The sequence below is a fragment of the Uloborus diversus genome, chromosome 9, assembly GCF_026930045.1.
Source record: "Uloborus diversus isolate 005 chromosome 9, Udiv.v.3.1, whole genome shotgun sequence".
NCBI classification, from domain to species: Eukaryota; Metazoa; Arthropoda; class Arachnida; order Araneae; family Uloboridae; genus Uloborus; species Uloborus diversus.
Window position 1 is genome coordinate 42,345,928 of NC_072739.1, and position 25,981 is coordinate 42,371,908.

Sequence of the window (25,981 nt, forward strand, 5' to 3'; positions counted from 1 at the left end):
TGAAGTGTATCTAAAGCTTCATCCTCTTTAGGAGCATCAATAGCTTTTAAGCAGATACACGGAAACTTATCTACAAAAAATATATATATTAGAAAACGATGCTGTTTCTATTTGATTTAAATTGGCTACTTCAGCATTTATAAATATTTTATCATCAATTGGAAATTTTTGAATGATGTAATCACATGATGACACATAAAATTCTCTAACACTTGAGAAAAATTTAATCTTCTTTGATGGAGCCAAACCAGAAACTATTTTTTCTGCGCTTCTACCAATGAAAATGTCTTAATTCTATAATGAATGGATGATCAACACTGTAAGACTTGTTAAAGATAGAATTATATTTTCTTCCAAACATCGTCAAGTTCCACCAAAATTCAAAACTTTTCCGAAGCTTTCTTAACATCCACTGCCTACGCACTCCGCTGCACTACCGCTGTCTGCAGTAGCTAAAGCAATGTAGCAAGCGCGCACGAACACGTTACTTGGCACGATGCTAAACATCTCAAACCATCCTGCTGAGCGTTGAGTTTGGCGCAGCACAGAGCGATCCATGACGTCATGTTGAATAGCGATCATTAGAAGGGTGACCAATTGCAGACTGGCGGTAGGGAAAGGAAAGTCGCCGTCAACAACGGAAGAAAATTCGAATCAGAACACGTTCTTTTGATTACGACGGGAAAATTAGAGGAATTCCGGAAAAAAATCACAAAAAAACGGTAACCCGAAAGATAAGACTAAAATCCGACAGTACCGGGCTAAATCCGGAAAGTTGGCGAGTCTGCGAATGGGCAGCAATGCCTCAACAACTCATTGACACCCTCATTCTCAGCATGGGCAGACGCTGTGAAACCTGCCTAGCAGTCGGTGGAGATCATATCCCCTACTAAAGACCGGATGTTTCTTGCTGGACACTCATCACAGGGATGTTTCGGCCTTCAGTCGCATTGCGCTCCATGCTACTTTTTCAATAAAGCTTCTTTTTATCCCTCTGATTTCTCTTTTAGTAAGTGTTGCTTACATTACACATGTCCTTACGTACTGGGGATCTTACGGTATCAAATGTGTTGATTTGGAAAGCTTTTGTACAAAGTTATATTGAAAAACCGTCTCGTCCTTAATTTTTGCACACCAGTGTACAACAAACTTTTAAGGCTTGCGTCTCCGTTTTGCATCTTGTTGCGTCTTCATAAAATAAAATTGAAGTTCGATCTTAAAAAAAATGGGGGGAGGGAAAGATGAGTTAAACAGTTGTAAAATTCAATCCGGCCGAAACAGAGCCGGCCCACCGGGAAAATGCCCGGTTGCCCGCCGGCCCCATCCGCCCCTGTATGAAAGCAGACGGGGGCTTGCCTTGAAAATTACATATAATTGTTTTGGAACTGCAAGTAAATTTGGCTATGCAAGAAAAATAATGACTTTTTGCCCTTTTTCAGACGAAAATAAAAAGAAAGGCGCGGAGAAAATATGAAGGGAAATCTCAGTCATACGCGTTGATAGTCAGTAAGGCTGATGACTATATTACAAAAAAAAAAAAAAAAATTTGACGTGGGTCTTAAGACCGCTCTCATTGATATGGAGGCAAGACTCCGGGAAGAATTCTCTGGACAACTCCAGGCAATGCAGGACGCGATTACTACGGCAATGAACGATTGTCTTAAGAAAGTCAACGAAAATGTAACCAAAATTCTCTCGCCCATGATCAATGGGAAAGCTGACTGGTATGATGTTGATGGTGACCCTGCTTTGGGTAAAAATCAAGCTAAAAAACATACAGGCTCAAATAACTTCCTCCCGAGCAATAGGGATAGGTTCAATGTTTCTGCTATGGATTGTGAAGGCCACCCCAAGGAGTTGTCTCCTGGTTAGGGGTGGTCCGGGTCCCGTTTTCTGGTGTGTTGTTGCTTTTTCTTTGTGGCTTTCTGGTCTGGGTGGCCTTTGCCTTTTCTTGGTTTTCTGCTTTGCTCCCTGGCTGGGGCTTTTTCTGTTTTGGGCGGTAGCAAGTGTGCTTGAGATTTTTGTCTGTTTTTGCCCCCTTTTTGTGGTGTTTATGTCCTACTTAAGACAGTGAGACGCTCGTAGTGTCTGAAATAAGCACACCTGGTTGAATACCCCCCTTTTCTTAAACTCTAGTTTTATAATTTGCCGAGAGACTTTTCTGAAGAATGATATTCCCTTTTCTTTGCGTAATAAAGTGATTTTTAGAAAAGATAGAATTGATCGACCGGGTGGAGGACTTCTTATTGCTGTTAACAGCTCTTTTTCTGCAACCGAAATAAAACTTAACCTTCCGGCAAGCGATGTTGAGGTCATGGGGATTTCTGTCTTTATGTATAATAAAAATGTTCGTATCGTTAATATTTATTCTCCTGATGGTAAATTTAACAGTAACTGGCTCAATAGTCTCAAGAATCACCTAATCCCTCCTTTTATCATTGTGGGAGATTTTAACGTCCATCACAATGCCCTTGGCAGCAAGGACAATTCACCAGACGCTGAGTGTCCGTTGGACTGGATTTTTGACAACCAGAGGTTCCTATTAAATACTTCTATCCGCACTCATGTAGCTGAATGTCAAATGTCAAATCTCCTGGACCTTAAGATTGTGTCGATGGACCTATATAATGAGGTTACTTTTGAAATTTTCCCTGATCCCTGCGATAATGATCATCACCCCGTGAAAGCCATTTTCAATGGCTTGCAGCATATTGTTAACACCAGACGCAAGATTAATTGGGATGTATTTGAAACGGATTTAAATAAAAATTTGCTGAATATATGGCACAAGACAGCTTAAAAAATTTTAATATTATTATGTTAAATACTATGGGAAAAAAAACAGTAAAACAGTCAAGATCAAAAATGATAAAGGAAACCCCCTGGTGGAACAGCACCTGTAGTTTTTTGTTGTGGCAAAAAAGAAAACATTTCCGAATCGCCAAAAAAACCACGGATAGAGCGGTTTGCTAGAGTATAAAAAGTATGCGGCTAAATTAAAAAGAACTTGCAATAATCTCAAGAGGATTTTTTGGAGTAAGAGTCTCGAAACAGCGGGGGAAAATAAGTCTATTTTCAAAATCTTAAAAAGTTTAAATAATCGACGAACTGGCAGTCCGGGATCAAACCTTACGCTATCGACCAATGCCAGGAAAATTATTTTTCCTATGGCTCAAGCCAATGCTTTTGCTATGTCTTTCCAGAAGCCGAGAATTAAAGTATACATTTCTTTAGGTTTCAGCGGAAACTGTCTTAAACAAGCCGTTTAATATTAAGGATCTTAAAGAGGCAATTCACCGTAATAAGAATACCTCCCCAGGACCTGATAACATTTCCGCCAAAGCCTTTAAGAGCATCAACTCGATGAATTTACTCAAACTTCTAAGTATCCTAAATAGTTTGTGGTTGAACGGAGAAGTGCCAGATGACTTTAGAAGAGCACATATAATGCCGATCCACAAAAAAAGAAAACCACGCGATGACAAACTCCTACAGGCCAATCTCTTTAACCTCGGTCCTCTCTAAAACAATGGAAAGAATGATACTAAGAAGGCTTGAGATATAATGTCTAAATGAAATTTTTTTCCCAAACAACCAATTCGGCTTTCTACCTTTCAGATGCTGTGAAGCTGTCTTTTCCATCATTCATTATGAAATATTTAAAGCTCGTTCCCAAAAAAAATTCGTAATCTTTACTGCTCTTGATTTAAAATCTGCCTACGACTCTGTATGGGTAGTTGGACTTGGATGGAAACATCTCCAGATGGGGATTAACGGAAATGCGTCTCTATGGCTACACAACTTTATTTCGAACAGGTTCTCTCAGGTAAAGTGGAGAAATACGCTTTCTGTGGAAATAAATGTTAATAGAGAGGTACCTCAAGGTTCGGTATTAAGCCCTTTCCTGTTCCAGTTCTATGTCAAAGATCTATGTGACATAAGTGGAAAAAATGCTAGTTAATGTATGCTGATGACATCTTCCTAATTAGTTCTGGGGACAATTTAGCTAACGTTCGAGAGGAAACACAGAAAAATTTGGGAAGTATCCAGAACTGGTGTGGTACTTGGCACATGGAAATTGTTCCGGAAAAATGTGTTACAGTCAACTTTTCTAATAAATGTCTTCTGCCTGATAAGAATTTAGTGATTGGAGGTTCATCGATCGCCTGGAAAGATGAGATTAAAATACTAGGGATTTACTTTAATAAGAATTTAACGTTCAAGGCTCATTTCAATCATTTATCAAAAAAAAATTTCAAATATATAAATGTTTTAAAAGTCATCGCGTCCAAAAAGTGGGGCGCTAGAATCTATCACCTTTTAAACATTGTGAAAAGCTGCATTAGTAGCATTATGGATTATGGATGTCATATCTTCATTGCCTCTTCAAACACGGATAGAAAAAAACTCGAAACAATGTTTCATGCTGCGTTAAGAGTAGCATTAGGGCTACCTCGTTTTACTCCAATCCCGATTCTTTTGAAAGAAGCTAGCGAAGTGCCCTGTTCGATGAGACACAGTATGAAAGCTGAGATTTTCTACATTAAGCAAATAGCTTATTATTACCTTACCATTTGGTAAGTTGCAAGTGTAGGTTGCGAGTATTTAAGATAAACATCAATACATTTTCACATTGAACTCAATCAGATCTTTAATTGCAATTTTAGCAGCTTAACATTTCGACACCACATTGTTTTCCATCGTTTTCCTCCGCTTCAGTTAATGTAACAGTTATTATTGAGGACAGTTAATACATACAAAAAAAAAAAAAAAAAAAAAACAAATAATTATATTAGCACATTTATAAATTAGGAAAGTTGTCCTGAACAACAACGTTAAATAATTAATTCTTATACAAAATATTCAAATTTATTAATATGATATTTAAAATATTGTAACGTAATTTTGCATTTAAATAACCTTTACCAGCTTAGCTTTCAACCGTGCCGAAGTAATCTCGCTGTGTGATGGTGCCATCTAGTGGCCACAACATTACTCCCTTGCCAGTAACGAAGTTACGTTACGAGAGAGCTTAGGCAAAAAGATTCTTTATACTTGAAATAGGCTGTTTGTGCACACCTAATAATCATATTATTTTTTCGGAATGTATAAAAGACAAGTAAGTATAAATGCATAAAAATATAATACAAGTAAAGTCATAAAAAATACCTGTTACTAAATCGGAACTTACACATAACAGTATATACAAAAAATAATTGAAGTTTGCATAACTAGCAAAGTTAAATATTGACACATTATGTTAATTATTATGAAACAGTAAACATATGTGCTTAATCAAGAGAAAATAATAATAAAAATAATATACACATATAGAATTGAGGAATTGTTAATACTTGAAATTTGAAGTTTAATGAAAATTTAATCTTTAAACCGCACTGGTTTTTTAATCTCTCTACCCCGTCTTGTAATTTGTTTATCATTCTGAGGCACAAAATGAGTAGTTTTGTCACTTACAAATTGAGCACTAACATCTTTACTAGAATTATCAACCTATGGATTCTCATGTGACATATCATAGTCATTGGTTGAATAATTTGGGAAAAGGATAGGGGCAAGCAGATAAGCAGGTTTTAGTCAATCAACAGAAATGTTTATCGGTTTCCCTTTTTTTAAAGACTTTTTCTGTACTTAGTTTTATCATAATTTTCACACTTTGCTTCCGGTTGCCGGGTTAAATTTAGACCGGTGAAACTGAACACACTTCCGCTTTTCAATTGTTGCCAGAAACAATGAAATAATCTTTATAGCGGAGCGGCCTAGCGCATTGTGCAGTTAGCACACGAGGAGTCTCACATAAGGAAAAATATTTATTACTTATGTGAGGACCCTCGTGTGCTGACGGAACAAAGCGTTAGGCCGCTCAAATGAAAAGGAGTTTGGATTAGACTTTTGGAAGGGATGTGTGGTAACAGGGCGAGAGATGAAGATATTAGGGGTGGCCAGAGGAAGAAAGGGGAGTGTGTTGCGGATTTTGGCCATTAAATTATTATATAAGCTAATTATTATTAATTATCACACTTTGCTTCCGCTTGCCTGGGTTAAATTAAGCCCGCTGAAACTGAACACACTTCCGCTTTTCAATTGTTGCCAGAAACAATCAAATAATCTTTATAGCGGAGCGGCCTGACGCATTGTGCCGTTAGCACACGAGAAATCTCACCTAAGGAAAAATATTTATTACTTATCAGATGGTCCTCGTGTGCTTACAGAACAAAGCGTTAGGCCGCTCCACTGAAAAGGAGTTTGGATTAGACTTTTGGAAGGGACGTGTAGTAACAGGACGAGAGACGAAGATATTGGGGATGGCCAGCGGAAGAAAGGGGAGTGTGTTGTGGATTTTGGCCATTAAGTTATTATATAAGCTAAATATAAGCCTTCAATACAAATGTTTTTTACTTATATGAGGATCCTCGTGTGCTGACAGAACAAAGCTTTTGGCGCTCCACTGAAAAGGAGTTTGGAATAGACTTTTGGATGGGACGTGTGGCAACAGGACGATAGAAGGATAAAGCAAGTACAGCAAAAGTCTTTAAAAAGAACGATAGCATTAGTTTGCCCGTCAAATATTTAAAACGTACTTGCTTTACCAAAATGGATATTTTAGAAGAACGTAAAAAAGCGAGTCGACAAAAAGATCGTGCTAGATATGTTTTCAAGAAAGCAAATAATATTGTGCTTCAAACTGAAAGCCCTATTGCACGTGAGCATAGATTACAAGCATGTCGCGATAGATATAAAAAAATAAAAGCAAATGAAACAGAAATTGAAAAAATTCAACGGGAAGAAAGAATAATGACTCTCAAATGCTTGTTCGTGCAAGGAAAGCTGCAAAAAAAGTAGAAATTGATCTGCAAGTCAATCGTGAAAGGAATGCCGCAGCTTTAGCAGCTAAAATTGAAAGTATTGAAGCATTTAAAATGTTCATCAACGTCTATGCTGACCAATGTTGCGACGTGTGCACAAAAACTTGCTACCCAAACCAAGTTGTAGAATTCAAGGTGCCTGAAGCTCCAAAGGTATATCTGCCGAATGAACTAAAAGTCGAAGATTCCCTTCTTTTATGTCATAGTTGCAAGGCTAATCTCGCCGATCCAAAGAAGCGTCTTTTCCCGCCAAAAGCTTATTGGAATCGGCTTGATCCTGGTCCTGTACCAAAAGAAATTGAAGTACTCACAAGGTCAGAAGTTGGACTTTTGTCTCGAGTTCATGCATTTATGAAAATAATCAATTTGATGGCAGATTTGGTCAATATGGTTTCAGAGGTCTCGCAACACTTTTTGCTCAAGATATATTTGAAGTGACAGAAAAAATCGATACACTACCAAGATCTTCTTACGACTCAAATATCATCATCGTCTCTGAAGAGCTTGAGAAGTTGAACATCACAAAAGAGTACAAAATAGATCGCACAAGAATATTCAATGCTCTCGCTTGGCTCCTCAAACATAATCCTTTGTATCTTGATGAAATTATCAATAAAGATGTTCACCTCGATGAAAATGATTTAGTAAGAACTGGACCAGTCGAAGGTAACCAACAGAAAAATGAAATGAGTCACCCTCAAGAACTTCCACCTCAGCTGCTGCCTCAGTGTTAGAAAAAAATCAGCGAAAAATCAAGAATCATTCATGCTGGATTTAATCAGGGTGAAGCTGTCTTTGAATCTGGCTATGCTGGCTTACAATCAACAGCCATGTCATTGGCTGCAATTGTGAAGTCAGGGCTTATTTCACCTAGTCAATGGAATTCTTTCATCCTGAATGGTATTCTCGTCAATGGTGACGTGTTTTATTCAAAAGTGAGAAGGCTAAGTCAAAGTATTCCTAAGCACCTTCTCCTTCACCATTTTGATAGTTTTAAAAGCGATCTCTCAATGTTTGGTGAAAATTTCCAACTTGAGTACAACGATGATCAAAAAATCATTGTCACTTTAAATGATCGTGAAAAGAGAAAGAACAGGGAGATGCATATGAGTGAAGTTCTCAACAGTTTATTCAATGATCACACAGCAGCAATATTGTTCACCGAATTCAAGTCATTTGCAGTTATCAAATCTGATAACAGATACTTCTTTGCTGACTCTCATTCGTGTGGTAAAAAAGGTGCTCCTGCAAAATCAGGGAGAGGCAAAGCGTGTGTTATTCACGTACGACCTTCCACGCTCGAATGGCACAAAAAAACCTGTGTTGGTTCTTATAACGATTTCGATAGTGTCGATAATTTTTCGACTCACGGGCAAATAATGAGGCCTTTCATATTCTACACTCACCATTTCACCGTCCGAACCGCTCACTTTAATTGTTCGCAGGAGCGGAGCATACACATCGCCTATGATTTGAGGTTCGATAATATCCGTATAAACCATTAGCACTCTGAAATGAGCATCAGGATCTCCGATCTGCGGGCTGAACACGGTCTGTTCAACATTTTTGTCGCTGTCGCCCCCTATAACCATTGGGGGAATTCCTTCGTGAAAGACGACGCGTGCATTGTTTTTCACTTTAACACGAACGCGTTTGGTGACGTGATTGTAATTGAATTAAATCTTATTATCAAGATCGGGTATGCTTATCGCCTTTAAAATGTCGGATACATTTTCGCAACATCCCGGTGGAATATTTCTTCCTAATTCTTTTCCATCACTTAAATCAAATCCAATTAAATTATTCTCTCGATTCACATTATACCATGTATGCGGGTAAATGACTTCTACCAGCGCACAATCCCAATGTCCAGTCAGTTCAATTGGGGTCGGTAAACGTGTAATAAAATGAGATATTTTGTTATCTGGGAAATAGTTTAATGAGCTGTCGCTGGGCAAAGTCACATAGAAAGAGCCCATCTTGCAGACTGAGCCAATGATAACGTGTCTCGAGTATTTATAGGTTCGATAAATGAGAGGTTGGAATCCATTGATTAAATTTTTCCGGATAACCACGAAGTTTCACAAAATATTCTGTTTTGTTTTCCTTTTTTTCGACGGTGTAATCTTCTTTCAGTTTGACTTTTTGTAATTCTTGAGGATATAAAGTTCCTTGGATGGGTTCACCCATTAAATCTTTCACACGATACACGGGAATAGCTCTTTTGACACATTCGGTGATGATGAATGATTCCTCTGTCCAATTCGTCTCGTATCCTTTTTCAAAAGTGAGTTTTTGTTTAGAAATACGAACGACATCACCAACATTGTAAATACACGGTTTCCTTTCCACATCTTGATTATCTCCGTAGATCGCGAAATACACTTGTCCTTCATTATTCGCATTCACTTCCACAGGTGCCCTCTTGATGGTGGAATGATAAGTAGTATTATAACTCTTTATCAAATCGTCTAACACATCAATATAATTGTAAGTATTTCGACTCGTGAAATATTTCCACATTTTAGTTTTCAAAGTACGATTGAATCTTTCCACTACTGAATTCGTTGCGTTAAAAGTTGTGAAGAACTTGACTTGATTGTCTCGTAGAAACTTTTGAAATAGTGCATTTTTAAATTCACCACCTTGATCCGTTTGAAGTAACTTGGGTGCAAAGGGTTTGGGGGGGGTCTCTGCAAAAATGGAATGGAAGGCGTCGACAATCTCTCGACCTTGCTTCGTTTTTAAAGGCTTCGCCCATGCATATTTTGAAAAAATATCGATGCATGTTAATATATACCGATAACCACGATTATGTTTTTGCAAGTTTGTCAAATCGGCGAGGTCTGCTTGCCATTGGAAATCTTTATGATGAACGAATACGCGATTCGTCGGGAATTTCTTTCTCACAGGTTTGTGCAGAGTGTACGCATCGACTCCCACTAGATAATTCTGAATGGCTTTCTTGCGTTCTTCTCCTTCCAAAGCACGAAATAATGCATTGACACCGCCAAAACTTGTTTCTTGAGCCGGTTCCAGGTAAGCCTTCTTCATTGCAGCAGAAAAAATGATTATTCGACACGTTGAAATGAATCATCCTCGGAACGTAATGAGAGAATTAGAGGTATCATTTGGTTTGAGTAGAAAATCAACGGCAAAATCTGATTTTCCTGTCAGAATATAGATGATTCCCATGACGCAGCATAAACTCTTATAAAGGACCGTAATCCATACAACCTCTTCTCTAGGATGCATGTTTAAGAATAAAATTAAAAGATTGATATCATCATCATTTATACGTTTTTATATCGATTAATCCGTGCTTGGAAAAGTGCATAAAAGTCTCAATAGATGGCGATACGAACATTTAACCTATCTGAAAATTATATTGGGGAGACAATTAGTGTACTCATATGTAGGTCTTCGTAGCCGAGTGGTTAGCGCGTGTGCTTAATATCCCTCGACTACGAAGACCTTTTGGTGAACGCGTGTTCGATTCCCAAACACTCTGTAAAAATAAAAATAATTAAATTCGCAGAAATATTCAAAGTCTGGTCATCCAAAAGTTAAAACATAGCAACAAGTGTTGCCAACAGAAAACTAAAAACTCTGGTTGCTATAACAACCAAAACTTTGACGTTGCCACTCAAAAAGTAAAAAACCTCCTAGTCTTCTACAAAGTGTTGCCATTCCCTAAAACGAAGTTCAAAAGCGCGGGGAAAAAAAGCGCGCCAAAAAACCCTCGTAACCTTTCATGACAATGTGCGAAAACACGGGTGGGCGAAAACGTGGTGGCCCTCCGGGAGGCGGTGGTCAGAGGCGGAGGAGGCGCAACCCCAAGGTCGGAGGAGCAGGGGAGGAAGTGGAGGCGCAGCGGGAGGTCGGGAGGAGCAGCTGGCTGCTCAACTGCTCCTCTCTTGCCGCAGAACTGTCATTATCTCCCTACTAGCGTGTATGATCATTTATAATTTGCCGACTTTTCCTCTTTTAATTGAAGACTAAACTATCTAGAATATTAATGCGTAAAAAAAAAGTCATTTATTTAAGATACACATTTGTGTTAAATATGGAATGCTAACATACTTACTTCTCTTGCTTCATATTCAGCTATAATTGTTGCTGGAGAGACATTTATTTCGTATTCAAACTGAGGCATTGGGTCGGTTTGCGTTTCCCTTTCCTTAAAAATAGATAAATAAAAGCACTATTACAGTACAGTAATTAAATCACTGAATTAAAAGTTTTTTATCATTAAAAAAAAAACTTTTATAGCTGCATTTTTACAAAAAAAAAGTTGCAATTAAATAATTCTACTTTAGAATTCAATTAGTTGCACTGTATACAGCGTGCCCACTAAAATCTTTCCCACTCTCTTAACGTTGGAATGGCTGCTGCTATACCCACTAAACTATCATAAAAAGTGCATTTAAATTTCTGTACATTTACCTTGCTTAAAAAAGTCATTGTTTGTGTTGCTCTATCACAAAAATTAAATTTGTTCTTTCTCTTTGTGTCCAGTTCTTCTACTTTTACAACGTCCGCATCTGATTCTGAAAGGAAAAAAATATCAGAAATTAGTTTTCCATAATTGAAATTTGTCAATTTAAAGCGATCGTCTAAAATAAGTGGTTAAAATTAAGTTCTTGCACTTTCTAGTTTATTTTATCCCTCGCATTGAAGATTTGAGGTTTAATTTATTGAAACTTCCAACGTAGGAACATCTGATACAAAATAAATCTGCTCACCTTCGATCCCAAGGTCAAACTAGTTCATTCAAATGTTATTGTTTATCACAAAAAGGTTACAGGCAATAATTGCATTAACTTTTATTACTTGATGAGTTGATATTTTTTCTTTTATTGCGTAACTGGGGAGTTGGGATATGTTTAACTCCTACAAAATATGTTTTGTACACTCCATGAAATTGAGCAAGTTAAGGTAGTTCAATTCCAAATGATTTTTGCATTACAGTAGAACTTCTCAATAAAGGACACTAAGGGGACCGGAAATTTTGTCCCTTAAATAAGGTGTCCCTTCTTCCGAGGTATATGAAATGATACATGCAGTATATTAAATTGGTATTATTCCGTACTAAGCATATACTATTAGTATTTATGATAAAATGCTAAAAATGATTTATAGTGATTGAAATTCAAAATAAATGAAATTTCAAATGAATATCTTCATCATGCTCAAGGTTAATGGTGATAACAACATCTTTCATAGCATCCGTTCTTTTCCGACAAAATAGACCTGTGCATTGATTTTCTACCTTTAGCGTAGGCTCAAATTTTAACTTGCTCATCAATGTACCAACATTACATTCCGCAGCTATACGAATAATGTTGTGTTTCAATATTTTTTGAGGAAACATATCTTTTAAAATTTGAGTTTTCTATAGGTGCTACTTCGAATCCCTGTCGTTATTATTCTTTTTATAAGTTCCGAAAAGTCATTGAAATTGCTTTCAACACTAGTTTTAAACAGTGTGCTATCACAGCATGCTGCGCATAACAACATTACTATTGAGTCAAAAGCACATTTGTTAGAATGTAGCTAGTACCCGAAATTTCGACTGGTTTTAACTGCAATCTCGATCGATTCTTAAGTATGGGAACTCCTCCTCATTTTTGAGCATTTTTTGAAAAATCTACATTCAATTATTCTTGGTTAGCTTCTAAATACGACGAGAGAGCTCGTTTCTTTAGAGGGAGCGATAGATCTCTCCAATTTTCGGTATAGGATAGCTTTCTTTTGCAAATTCTTTTTTCTCCGTATCCTTCATCTTCGCCAGATAAGAGATCCGAATATGTAGTAAAAATATGCACTGTGACGTTGCAAAACGCGCATTTGTGGGCTCCTGTTGGTTCATCACCCGCCGCACATGCTGGGCATTGGTTTCTTCTGTCTTCGTTTTTTTCTGAGACTAAATTAGAAACGTGTTCTGATGTTAGCTCAACAACTTTTTCGACTTTTTTTTTTTCAGGACCCAAATCTTAAATTTCTGTTTGAATTTTCAGAGCTTATTAATTTTATACCACCGTCGATGGCTTCAATATTTTTTCGAATAAAATCGTCAACTCAAAGCGGTAGTTCTTGAGGAGAAAATATTCTATTCTTTATGTCATTGAAACTGCTTTCTACGGGTGCGCTGGTAGCAGTTTGTTCTCCATATTTAAATGTAGGAACCATTACTGTCAGACCATAGTGGCATTAAATTTGCCACTTTCAGTAAATGCTCCAAAACTTGCGGCAGGTACTGCTGATTTTCTCTATCACCCGTATATATAGAGACTTCTTGTCTCATGGTAGCAATTGTGAAAATTAATCGAGATTTCGTCGTTTCTTGATCATTGATTTCTATATCAATTTCGTCATGATGCTATGATCTTTTTTTGGTGATTGACATTCGTTGTCGTCAAATTCAAAAGAGTTGTCTCTTTTGCTAGTACCAGTAGCAATCAAATGCCGCAAATCTTTTTCATATTTTTCTGTAGCTACTGGTTCTCCTCCGCTATTAAAACTTTCGGTTTCACTTAGGGCCACTATCAGTATAGCTTTCAAAATATTTTTCAGGCTTTCGAACGAGGTTGATTGTTTAGCCTGCCCCATGACTCTTAAATAAAAATTCCGCGCTCTTTTAATTTGCCCTCTTAATGCGTTCCCCGATGCCAGTAACTTCATAAAATGTGCTACATCACATCGTATAAAAGCTGTTGGAATAGTAGTTTTATCATTTTCAAAAATTATGTTGTAACATCGTAAATAATCCTTCAGTGTTGTAAATTAAGTAAAGGATTTAACACTTGCGGAGAGAAGAGCTGTCGATATATGTGCCACAATTATTTTTGAGAAACTTGCACCACTTCTTATCCACTCATTCAACCATAAATGAATGCTGTTGGTATCAGGTTTCTCCGTAAGCATATTTGCAGTAGAAAACTGTTTGAAATTTTGATCCAAAATAGATACTTCGTACAAAAATATGTTTCTAGTTTTAACTTCTGGAGCCCTTTTGATTTTTTTACCACTGAGCTAGTTGCGTCAATTGAAATCATCGGAATTTTATTTCTTTTGGCGTACGCATTATATACATGAATTTGCTAAGCATTCCAATTATGGAGAAAAAATGCATCATAGCCGATGTCTCTTATTATGCCTTTATAGGGCAGAGTAACTTTGTTCATGTCTAAAGCTATGATAGGATTTTTATCACTTCTTTTTGAAGCTAAAGCTTCATGCTTCGATGCATTTAGCACGTTATTTGTGGGGATTTTCACAGTTTCATCTTCAAAATTAATTTCTCTGTGAGCCTTTAATCTTCTGTACACACTCCTTGATATCTTCTCTTTTATCATGTCTTCCACAACTGCTTCTAGCAATGTGCTGAAAAGAGGTCTCAGGAAGTTTTTCGAATGTGCGTTTTGAAAATTCCCACAACATACAAAATTTATCTTAACATCTTGATCTTTGTTGTCCTTGTAAGTTTTGATGAACATTTTGTACGTGCGGCCTGTATGGTTAAAAAATTCAATCCGTCAGGTGTAATTTTGAGTCTTTTGAATGATAACGTGCAAGGTAAGTCGCTTACACGCATGAACATTTCGTTGAATTTGAGTCCAACCTCGTTTTAGCGTGAAATAGTTTCTCACTTTGCTAAGTCTTTCAGAGCACGAATATTGTTTGGCATGCATTTCAAGCACTGAAAATTCATCATAGTCACTTAAAGTATTAAATTCCAAAATATCCTCGGTTTCTGAAGAGCTGGCAGGTTTTGAAGAACCCTCATCGTAACAAGCTTCTAACTCTGCACCTGTAAAAATTTATTTTTCTGTGGGTCATAATTTAAGACGTCCAACACTTCGTATCCGTTTTTCTTTACTATAGTGTACACTGCTAATGTAGTTATACTTCCATTTAAAGTGTTACTAATTTCATCCATACTTTTGAAGATTTCACTGCTAATTTTCCACGTAGTTTCACGTCGTTAGTTTTTACTTCTGTTAAACGTTTGTTTAAAAAATCCACATCTGTTGTCTTTTTCTTGGCATTTTAATTTGTTTTCAAAGCTCGTGTTCGAAAGGGGAAAAAAATCTACCAACTCATTAACACTGAATATTCATACAAATCATGTTAGCTAAGAACTTTCTGCTAAATCTTTCTTTGCCTAGTTGGAACGAAGCTTACAGCACAAAAAGGCACCTTTAGTACTACTGGTTGGTTGGTTGGTTGATTTGATTTTTATGGCGCAAGAGCCCTTGAGGGCTATACTGCGCCAAACGATATTTTATTATATGCTATTTATTTTTTATTAAAGAATAAAGTAAATTAAAGCATACTTTGAAGAAGAAAGCGTAAAACTTCAAGTGCTAGTATTAAAAAAGTGCAGCCAATAAAAACATTTAAACAATTTGAAGATAAAGACAAAATGGACGAAAAAATATTTTGAAAAACAAAGAAAGGACGAAATCACATAATGACGAGACAAACACTAAATTAAAAAGGAGAATCCAATCTCCTGTAGGAAGGAGAACAAATTGCGATGGGTTGGCTCCCCCAGCAACTCCTTCAAAGATGAGTTAAAATTATCAAAATATTTATAACGAATTAGACTTAAATTAGAGCAGTTGCATAAAATGTGCAACACTGACTGATGTAATGCATGTTGGAACTGGTTCATGACATAAGAGATATTTGTGGGTGAATCTGGTATGTCCAATGCGAAGTCGAACTAATAAGACTTGTTCTCTCCTGGTGATATTTAATGATCCGAAACCTCTAGTGGAGGGATGGATCGAATGTAATTTATTTTGGATTTCTGAATTCCACGTCCCCTGCCAATACGTGTTGAGGCTTACAACGATGGCGTTTTTGATATCATCGAAAGGGACACTATTATCGACCAGGAAACTTGCAGCTCTGGCAGCTGAATCGGCTGCCTCATAGCCTGCAATGCCCACATGACCAGGGATCCAACAAAAGGTAATTTCAAAATTATTTTGCATAAGGTTTTTGTATAAAAGATATGACTGGATGACTATAGGATGGCTATTATTGTTGCAGTGAGTGATGCCTTCCACTGAGCTCTTGGAGTCAGTGAATATCACCCACTTTTTGTAAACGGATTGGGTTATTGATTGTAGCGATGAAAATATAGCTTTTATTTCTGCAGTAAATACCGAGCAAGATGTGTTTAGTTTTTCTGCCGTAACTTGATCATTAATTATTGTTGAGAAGCCAACGTGATTGTTTGCTTTTGATCCGTCAGTGAAAATGTGTTTGTAACAAGAATACTTGCTTTTGATCTCATAAAAGACTTATTGATAAACTGTATCAGCAGTAGTTTGTTTTGAGAATTTTGAGAAATCATTGATTACAGAAGGTTTGACTTCGCACCATGGTTCAATTAGTTTTATTGTGTTGACAGTTTTGAAATATGATAGCTGCAGGTCTGAGAGTACACGACGCATTCGGATCCCAAATGTTGAGGTCATCGAATGCCGGTGTAGAAATAAAGCAACATTAGATGGATTAAAAATATGGAGATGTAGTGGGTGACTGGTGCAAGATTTTGTTTTGAAGTAAAAATTTAAAGAGAGTTTGAGACGTCTGTTGTTTAGAAACTGCTCATATGCTAGAATATGAAGACTGTTGATAGGTGAGTTTCGGAAGGCTTCTGTGCAAATGCGCAGTGCCTGATTATGTATTGGATCCAGGACTTTCAGATAGCTCTTCGCTGCAGAGCCATAAATTTGACATCCATAATCAATTTTTGGGCGTATAAGAGCCCTGTAAATCCTCAACAGAGACTCTGTATCAGCACCGGAAGATGTGTTTGCTGAGACTTTCAGAATATTTAGTTTCAATAAATATTTTTTTATATTCTCTTGTATGTGCGGTATAAATTTAAGATTTTTTATCAAGTGTGACCCCACTAAGTTTAAACTAGCGTTGGACTTGAGATTAATTAATTCTTTAACTTGTCATGTGAGCTACCCGTTACTAAAAATCCAAGCAATCATCAATGACATTTCGCAGTACCGTTACTTCTCATCACTCGACCTACAGAGCGCATATTACCAAGTTTATCTTCCTGAGGAGTATAGAGACTGTTTCGCGTTTGTCGTTCCTTTCGTAACTTTCAAGTATCAGCGTCTATGCTTTGGGGTCCGTACCGCGAGATCAATTTTTCAAAACCCGGTAGACTGCGTCCTCGAGGAGGTAAATGAGTTCAGCATTTTCGCCTACCAAGATGATTTTGCTCTTTATAGGGACTCTTTCACGGATATGACAAGAAAACTGTCCAAACTATTCGCTGTTTTAAAAAAATTAATCGAACCCTTTCTGCTAAAAAGTGTGAGTTGTATAAGTCATCGATCAACTATCTTGGCTTCGAAGTTTCTGCAAAAAAGTTCATCCCATACAAGCAAACATATCTAAAATAGTCTCCTTTCCCGCCCCCAAAACAAAGAGGCAATTAAAAAGATTCCTTGCCCTTTGTGCATTCTACCAAAACCTAACCCATCGTTATTCTAACCTAATACACCCTCTGAATTGTCTCACTCACCCAAAGTCTTCCTTCATCTCGACCGAATATTGCAATGATGCCTTCTTGGGAAGAAGGCATCATTGCAAGAAGAAGAACAAGACACCTTCTTTAAGAAACCTTTCTTAATTCAACCCGACAAGGGCTATATATTCTACATTAACACAGATGCAAGCTTAGTCGCAATTTCGAGAGTACTAATGCAAAAAGAGGATGATATCTTAAAATGAGTCTCGTACTTTTCCAAGACCCTCTCTGAGAGTGAGAGGAGATATCCTGCAATCAAGGCCGAGATAATAGCCATTGTAAAATCTATACATGCTTTTAAGTTCATCCTGTACAACCGCACCTGTTACAAGAACTTAATGCGCCAGAGCAGACCCGACGAGAGGCCATATCAGCCTTTTCAGAAACCAGGGACCCGGTTCGGATTCGGAGTATTACAGTTTTTATTATATTTATAGGGGACGTAGTGGCCCGTCGTGGTTCTCGGCAGCCCTGCATGAGAATTACGCCTTGGGGTACTAAAATTTCAAAATAAAGTTCAAACATATATTCCAGGGTTACAAGGAGTCTCTTCATTATGGTACAAATGTTATGAAGTAGTTTTTGAGCATCACGACATTGGTGTCTCTCATTCTAAAACCCTTGATTGATTCTATGATAACGACAATAATAGTCAAGTACTACGCATATTCTTTTTTTAATTTCTCTTTAAATAGAACTAAGTAATAATTTACGAAAGTGTGAAGAAAATTCAACGAAACATTAGAAATGCTAGTAATAATCTCGAATATTGATTCAGTATAAGAATAATTATAAAGATTAATAAAGAATTGACTAAAAATTGTTGATTCAAAAAAATTCTGGGCCCAATTCGTACCCCAAATTTTATCGTGCTTAGTTCAAAACCTTAATAGTTCATAATCTAGAACTGCGGCTCTTGATAGAAGGTACGGCGATTATAATGTTATTTCAATAATGTTTTATTCGTCATATACGCATGTCACTATAGCTTCATGTATTCAGTGCTGGATTTACCTTGTCGCATCTGTCGCAATCTCGCAATTGCGAGGGGTCTTTAGCAACAAAATGGCCCGAAGAGGATCCTAATGGCTATTTCTCTATTTTATTTCAAATTGGATGGACTGTGGGGACCCCCAAAAATACAACGCGATGTAAATCCTCCATTTCATATATTACTTCGTCCTGCACTCAAGAAAGTTTGTCATTTATCCTAAGCCTAACATGAGTTCTCCTGATTTTGTCCTATGTAACAGACATGTGAAAAAGGTGCAGTCAGTTAAATCCTTTTCTAATAGAGCTTTTCTCAAAATACATTTTGCAACAAAAACCATGTGGAAACTAGTAATTCAAATTGGTCGAAAGGCCCTTGGATCCACAGCACTCACTTACCCGCACTGCTGAAAAGGTTTCTATAGCAAAAAACAACACAGAAAATAAGTAAAAACGCAGATTTTTGCTTGGAACATGCCTTTGAGCGAGCTCATAGTGTTTTGTTTTTATATACTTCATGTCTATTAATGGTATGCTAAAACAAATATCTCCAAAAAGTTGTACTGTGCGACCTCGAAATCCGCTCTTAGCACCGATGAACTTTCTATTTTCGGTTTCAAGTCTTTTTTTTTTCTTTTTAATCTAAAACTTTTTTATATTTGGATGAACTTTTGGTGCATACGAGAGCGTAATTTCAACCATGAACAGAGGCAACTCTTATAAGAAGCCAAAGAGGCGGCGGTCCTCTCACTTCTAAAATAAAAGGACTTCATTTTTCAAAGTTCAAAATTAGCCATCGGTCGAAAACATGTGTTTATATATTTTTTGTCTGTTATTATTTCATCTCCTTTTGTGTTTTGTTCAAACTCCTCAAACTACTTTGATGCTGATAAACTGCTAGAGGCCGAAATTGAAACAAGTGTTCTTTAAAATACAACCTTTTATAATCTCTTCAAAGAACTAATACATTTTTTATACTGAATCATTTCTGTTAAACAAATCATTACTGTTTCCCAAATTATCTTACGCTTCCTTGCGATCATCATTCGAGTGAGGAGAACGTTGCTTTCCTATTTCCCTTGCGATAATATTTTTTTGGGGCTACCCTCTGTATTATTTCAATCACTGCTAATCCGACTTGAGTCAATCACAGACAATAAGCAGAAGCCTGTTTCGAGGGCGCGCCACAATAATAAGAGGAACTTCATTTACTTCATCACTCCGTATGGCTCTAATAGTCAGAGCCTAGAAAAATAACCACCCACTGACAAAAGAAGCACCTCCAGGCAGTTACTATTCGAGCTAGTCTTGTCTACTCCGATAAAACTCGATAGGTTTTTTCCTTTGTATTGAAAGAGGTTTACCTGAAACAGTCTGCCCTCTGTACCCGACTGTACTTGTCACATGATAATAATTAAACTTAACCTCATCCCAATTTGTACTCCTTCCTCAGGGAGATTGATTTCTCCCTTTTAATTTAGTGTTTGTATCGTCATTATGTGATTTTGTCCTTTTCATATTTTTCAAAGTTTATTTTATATGGTTTCATCTTTTTCTTTATTAAAGACTTTATATTTTAAGCTACTTAGTTTTATGTCTCCTACTTCAACATACTTTTACTTTTAAAGTTTTCTTGTTTTTTACTAGGATAAGAAATTAATAGTATAAAATAGAGAATTGTTTGGCGCAGTATAGCTCTGAAGGGCTCTTGCGCCATTAAATTCAAATAAACCAAACCAATAATTAAACTTAAGAAGTTAAAGAGAACTTCAAACAGATGCGTCGGAAATGAACCCTTTAATTATGTTCATTTAAAAAGTCCTTTTTAAAGAGAAATAGTATATAAAACTTGTCACCAGAGAAATGTCTAGGCATTTTGAAAGTCTTTAATTGTCTCAGAGAATATTTTGACTTGTTAGTAAAATGCTTCTTTGGTTTATCCTATGGTATCAAAAAACTCTTTAAATGTTCACAAAATTTCAAAAGAATATAAATCAATAAAATTAATTAATTAAGATAAATAAATAAAAATCAAGGTCTTCATTACATTAAGATATATATATATACACACACACACAGTGACTCCCAAAAGTCTTCGTACACCTACCATTTTCAAAGAAATAGACCCGTATTCATTAATTAAAATTAATATTTTGGAATGAGTATTTAATTACAAGATCTATGATCTATTTTTAACAAAACCAATTCTTAATAATTTAATAAAACTACATTTTTAAAAATCAATAATCAAAAAGTACAAGAAATTTTATGTCACAAAAGTCTTCGTACACTTTTAAAAAATGTCTACAAATTGATAAATAATGTAATTTTTTATTAAATTAATTATTTAGTAGGATACCCTTTAGCATTCACAACGGCTTTTAATCATCTAGGAATAGATTTCACTAGTTTTTTTGTTATTCCTGAGTCGATGTTCATCCACTCATCCATCATAACCGTTTTTAGTTCACTTTTCGTTCTGATGTCATGTTGTCGTACCTCTAGTTCCCTCCAAATATGTTCTATAGGGTTCAAATCTGGTGTTTGAGAAGGTGTCTGTAAAACTGGTTGGCCATTATAGAGACACCAGAAGCGAACGTTGTAGGCCGTGTGCTTAGGATCGTTGTCTTGGTAGAAAACAAAGTTGTTTCCAATGCCCAAATTTTGTGCTGAAATTTTTAAATTATCTTTTAAAATATTTAAATAACCTTGATGATTCATGATTCCATCAATAAATACCAAATTTCCAAGTCCTGATGATGACATGCACCCCCACACTAAAACACCTCCACCACCATGCTTAACTGTTCCAACTAAGTTCTTGGAATTAAGTTCCTCATTTTTTCTTCTCCATACAATTATACGCCCATCTCAACCAAAAATGTTAAACTTGCTTTCATCTGCAAATAATACATTTCGGGTTTATTTCTTATTAATTTTGCAACTGAAAGCGTAAGCTTTCTGTTTTTCACACTAACAAAAAATTTCTTGCGGGCAGAGCGCCCGTTTAACCCAGCTGCTCTGAGAACTTGGCGAACAGTTTCAGGTGAAATTGCAATAGAATATCTTTCACTAAATTCTGCAGAAACATTTGCAGCACTCAAACGTGAGTTCACAAATTTTCTAATAATAAACCTCTGATTACGTTTAGTTAGCTTCACCGGTCGACCTTTTTTTATCTTGCTTTCAGTCCATTTTTCTTCTTTTAAGCGTTTTATACTGAACTGTAGAAGGGGCTAGATTAACTAATTTGGAGATTTTCGAATTGATTTACCTTAAATATAATGAAAAATAATCAACTTTCGAATGCAATCAGTTGTTTCTTTACGAATTCGAGTCATTTTTAATAATATGTAGAATATTTCAGAATAAACGATAAAAAAATTAATGACAAACGACTTTTTAAGTCACCACAATGAAAAAATAATTAAAAAAAACACCAGACAATCAATTTAATCGTGAATTTATTCGAAAAATTCCAGTGTAGAATGACTTTTGTGGAGTGTAAAGTTTCTGCGTCTCTTTGTTTTTTGACAAATTTTAAAAATAAAATCAGGAAATATTAAAAAAAAAAAAAAAACTACTGGGTTTTATTTAGAATGGCATAGAAATGTGGGGAAAAAAATTGGACTTCATATTCGAATTCAGTTTTTCCTTATTTCAGTTTTACTACAAAATTTCAAAGTGTACGAAGACTTTTGGGAGCCATTGTATGTATATATATATATATATATATATATATATATATATATATCAAATTCTCTTTTACTTTTATTAATAACAAGAAGGGCAGCCGTCAGGAAATGACTAGGGTAAATTACATTTTTCTAAGATTTGCCTTTAATTTGGCATGTTAAAATAGATAGCTTTGTGAAAGAAATGGTTAAAATGTTCAAGATGTGAAACTTTGTATATGAGAGGTGCAAAATGGGTGCATAAGGTGGGTACATAAAAAAATTACTATAATTAAAAATTAATAGGTGAGGGGCATAGTAGGGGTGCGACATCGATGTCGATGTTTTGAAAACATCGATGTTTTACTTTCGATATTTTTAGGAACATCGATGTTTTTGGTCCGATATTTTTTCGATGTTGATGTTTTTTTTTTTTTTTTTGAAAATTATAATAAAATTTCTCACAGAGAAGCAACATCGACTGAAAAACATGCAACATAGGCTCAGATATATACTAAATCCACATTGCTTGAAAAATAACATAGAAAAAAATCAAAGAAAGTAAATCGGCTGCTGTCGGTGTTTTGATTACCTCAGGCATGAAAGTTTTCCGCGTTTACGCGGAAATCCGCTTTTTTGAAAGCTCTCCGTACTGTTTCTGAGATCGATGCAAATCCGTCGAGAACTCGTGACTGGAAATATGGGGGGGGGGGGTCTGCAATCCTAGGCGATTTCTTTAACTTATGCAAGAATCTATTGACTCATGCATATCGCGGACGCCGCTTCCATTCTCCGAGCGATGAGAAGAGCCCTATCCGACGAAAACAACGCGGCTGACAAAAACAACATTGCTGCTACGGAATCAACGTAGGCTACGCAACAGCTTACGTGCAGAACGAAGGCGTGGTCAAAGTAGGCGGGCTTACTGCCGTGCGATCCAATGATCGCCTTCCGTTTAAGGAGTTTGAAACCAAAAAGAAGGTTATCTCTCAGTCATGGGAAGTGGTAAACTAGAGCTTGATACTTTGGCCGTGATTTTTAATGAGGGCGCTAGCGATAGCAGTTTGTGAAAATAAATAACTTCCACTTGTACTTTCAGCGCGATAATGTTGTTGTTGTTATCGCTTCGGTAGTTGCTTGTGTTCGTGCACGTGTGATGATTCGTTCGTGCAATGAATATCTTAGCGATAAACGAAGAGCATAGAGCTCGCGAAATTGACAATGATGAAAAAAACAAGTTTAAATTTGCTTGGTTGGAGAATAGAGTAAAAATAAAAGTGAACAAATAGGAAGAATTAGAAGTAACCGTAAAGGACTGTATTCATAAGATCAGTGTTAGTGGCAAGGCAAGGTGCACATTGTGCCAAGATTTAATTTATTATGGCAAACGAGGATATTCTGCAATTAGCAGTCATATTCAGACAAAAAAGCATACGGACAAAGAAGTTCTTAAAAGAAAGAATTTCGTTTTGCCTTCATCATTTTTCGTACAGCCTCAACCTCAAGAGGCTGTTACTCTTCCAAATATACCTCTCTGCGATAGAGTCAGCAGTTTAGAAGGTATGTTGCTGGGAGTTTTGGCAGAAAATAATCTTCCTTTTGCTGTTGCTCCTGTGTTAGTTGAGCTAAGTAAAGCAATGGCATCAGACAAAAAAGCGTTGTCACGCTTAACGATGTCGCGCACCACAGCCTCCTACAAAATGAGATTTGGGCTAGCGAAAACTTTTTCGGATGAGACAGTGAAAAATTTGCAAGAAAATAAGTTTTCTTTAAACATCGACGAAGCTACGAGCAATAATAACATGAGAGTGTTATGCATTTTAGGAAGTTATTTTTCCCCAGAATGCAACAAAGTTGTGATTGATCATCTGGCCTCCTTAAATGTCCCAAGGGTGACTGCTGATCAATTATTTACAGAAATTGTTAATTTATTTAACAGAAACAGGATACCGTTTAAGAATTTAGTCTCCATATTAATGGACTCATGTAGAGTAATGAGAGGATCGAAGTCAGGTTTAGAAATTCGAGTTCGGAATGAAAAGGCTCCTCATTTATTGGATATTGATGGAGATTCCTGCCACCATATACATAATGACACTAAGGCCTTTTCCAAGCCGTTTTGTGGATTTGTGGAAGAATATTTCAGAGATCTTCATACTGATTTCAAGTGGTCTGCAGATTTAAGAGAAAAGCTCCAAGAAATTTGTTTCATTTTAAATATAAAGTATACACAAATTCAGAATATGGTGCCTCATCGCTGGCTTTCTATGTATGATGTCACATTGAGTAATTTGATGATACTTGACTGTTTAACAACATTTTATTATGGGTTTTTAAGTGAAAGTGACAAGAAATTATATTTGAATGTTTGCATTGGTGTCTATAAACAAAATAATGTCAGCAGCCAAGGAAAAAGAGAGATTCAAGAAATCTGGAAGTACCTTAAAAGCAAGCAGTTGACTGTTGATGGTAAGAAAAGGAAAGAAAGGATTATTAAGAAATTCTATTGCAGAAAGAAACTTCAGCTAACTCTGCAATTTTATGCTTCTGTTCTTCCGTTATTGAAAAGATATGTCTGCCTTTTTCAAATGAAAGAACCAATGGTGCACAAACTTTATGATGAGCAAAGACAACTCTTTCTAGAATTTTTGTCACTCTTTGTTAAACCAGAATTTTTGCAAGATAAAACAGCATCCGAACTTTCAAACATTAAATTTGAGAATGATGTTCTATTGCTCAATTCTCAAATGTATTTGGGGAAAAGTGCTTCATGCATCATTTCGAAATCTAAGCTTAATGATGCCGAAGTTCAAGAATTTCTAAATAATGCTAAAGCGGCATTTGTCGGTTGTGGCAAATATCTGCAAAAAACTTTGCCCTTAACAAGTTCGCTGCTAAAATGCATCTCTGCCATAGATCCAACTGCTAGAGGTCATCACACAACTTTAGCAAGACTGAAACGGCTTCCAAAACTAATAACAAATGTGTTAAATGACGAAGAAACGTCCCTCTATGAATTAGAAGTTCATAAGTATCAAATTGCCAACAACTTACTCTCTCCTGTTGAAAATGAAAGTCTAATTCAAATAGATGTATGGTGGGCACATGTTTTTAAAAGTGGCAAATTTCCAAATTTGTCAAAAGTTGTCAAAGCTGTTTTAAGCTGTTTTCATGGTCCCCAAGTGGAAAGTGCATTTAGTGCCATGAATAATATTTTAGACCAGGAATGTGGCCGCATGAACATTGACACTTTATCTGCTATCCAAACTGTGCAGTACAAGCTGTCAAAGAGTGGGAAATCCGCTACGGAATATTTTAAACGAGAGAATCCATTGCAATCTCCAGTACAGGGATCATTATGTAAAAATTTAAGAAGTTCATATCAATTGTATAAGTCTGAATTATATAATAAAAGAAAAGAAAGAGAAGCCAAGGCTGAAAAGTTGAAAGTTCTGAAAAGTGCAGAAGTGGCCAAACAGGAAGCAATCAAATTAATGAAGGCTGCTGAAAAAAAGTTGCAGATAGCTCGTAAGAGGAAGTTAGAGCAGATGGCCCAACAAATTGCAAAAAAGAGAAAGCACAATTTAAATAATTAATTTTTAATGAATCCTTAATTTTTAATCCTTAATTTTAAATAAATTCTATAAAATACCATTTGTCATGTCTAATTAATTATCCAGTGGTTTTACGAATTCAAGAATTTTTGTCTTCGAATTTTATAAATAACTTTCCTCCACTACTTAAGTGAAAACTACATGGAAACTTAGTGTGCTTTATGATTTTACTGTATTTATAATGCTTAACAGATTAATTTTTCTTTATATAAATTAGTGATTGTGAATTTATTTTTGATTTTGAAA

The 25,981-nt window shown here is 36.1% G+C and overlaps 1 protein-coding gene across 1 annotated transcript in view; it reads right to left on the reverse strand.

The window, feature by feature from the left end:
* Window positions 1-25,981, reverse strand: part of LOC129230178 (uncharacterized) — a 222,247-nt gene that overhangs the window by 172,588 nt on the left and 23,678 nt on the right. The window contains exon 5 of the mRNA XM_054864581.1: window positions 11,331-11,434. Within this exon, the coding sequence (XP_054720556.1) occupies window positions 11,331-11,434 (104 nt within the window). The remainder of the gene's footprint in view (window positions 1-11,330; window positions 11,435-25,981) is intronic.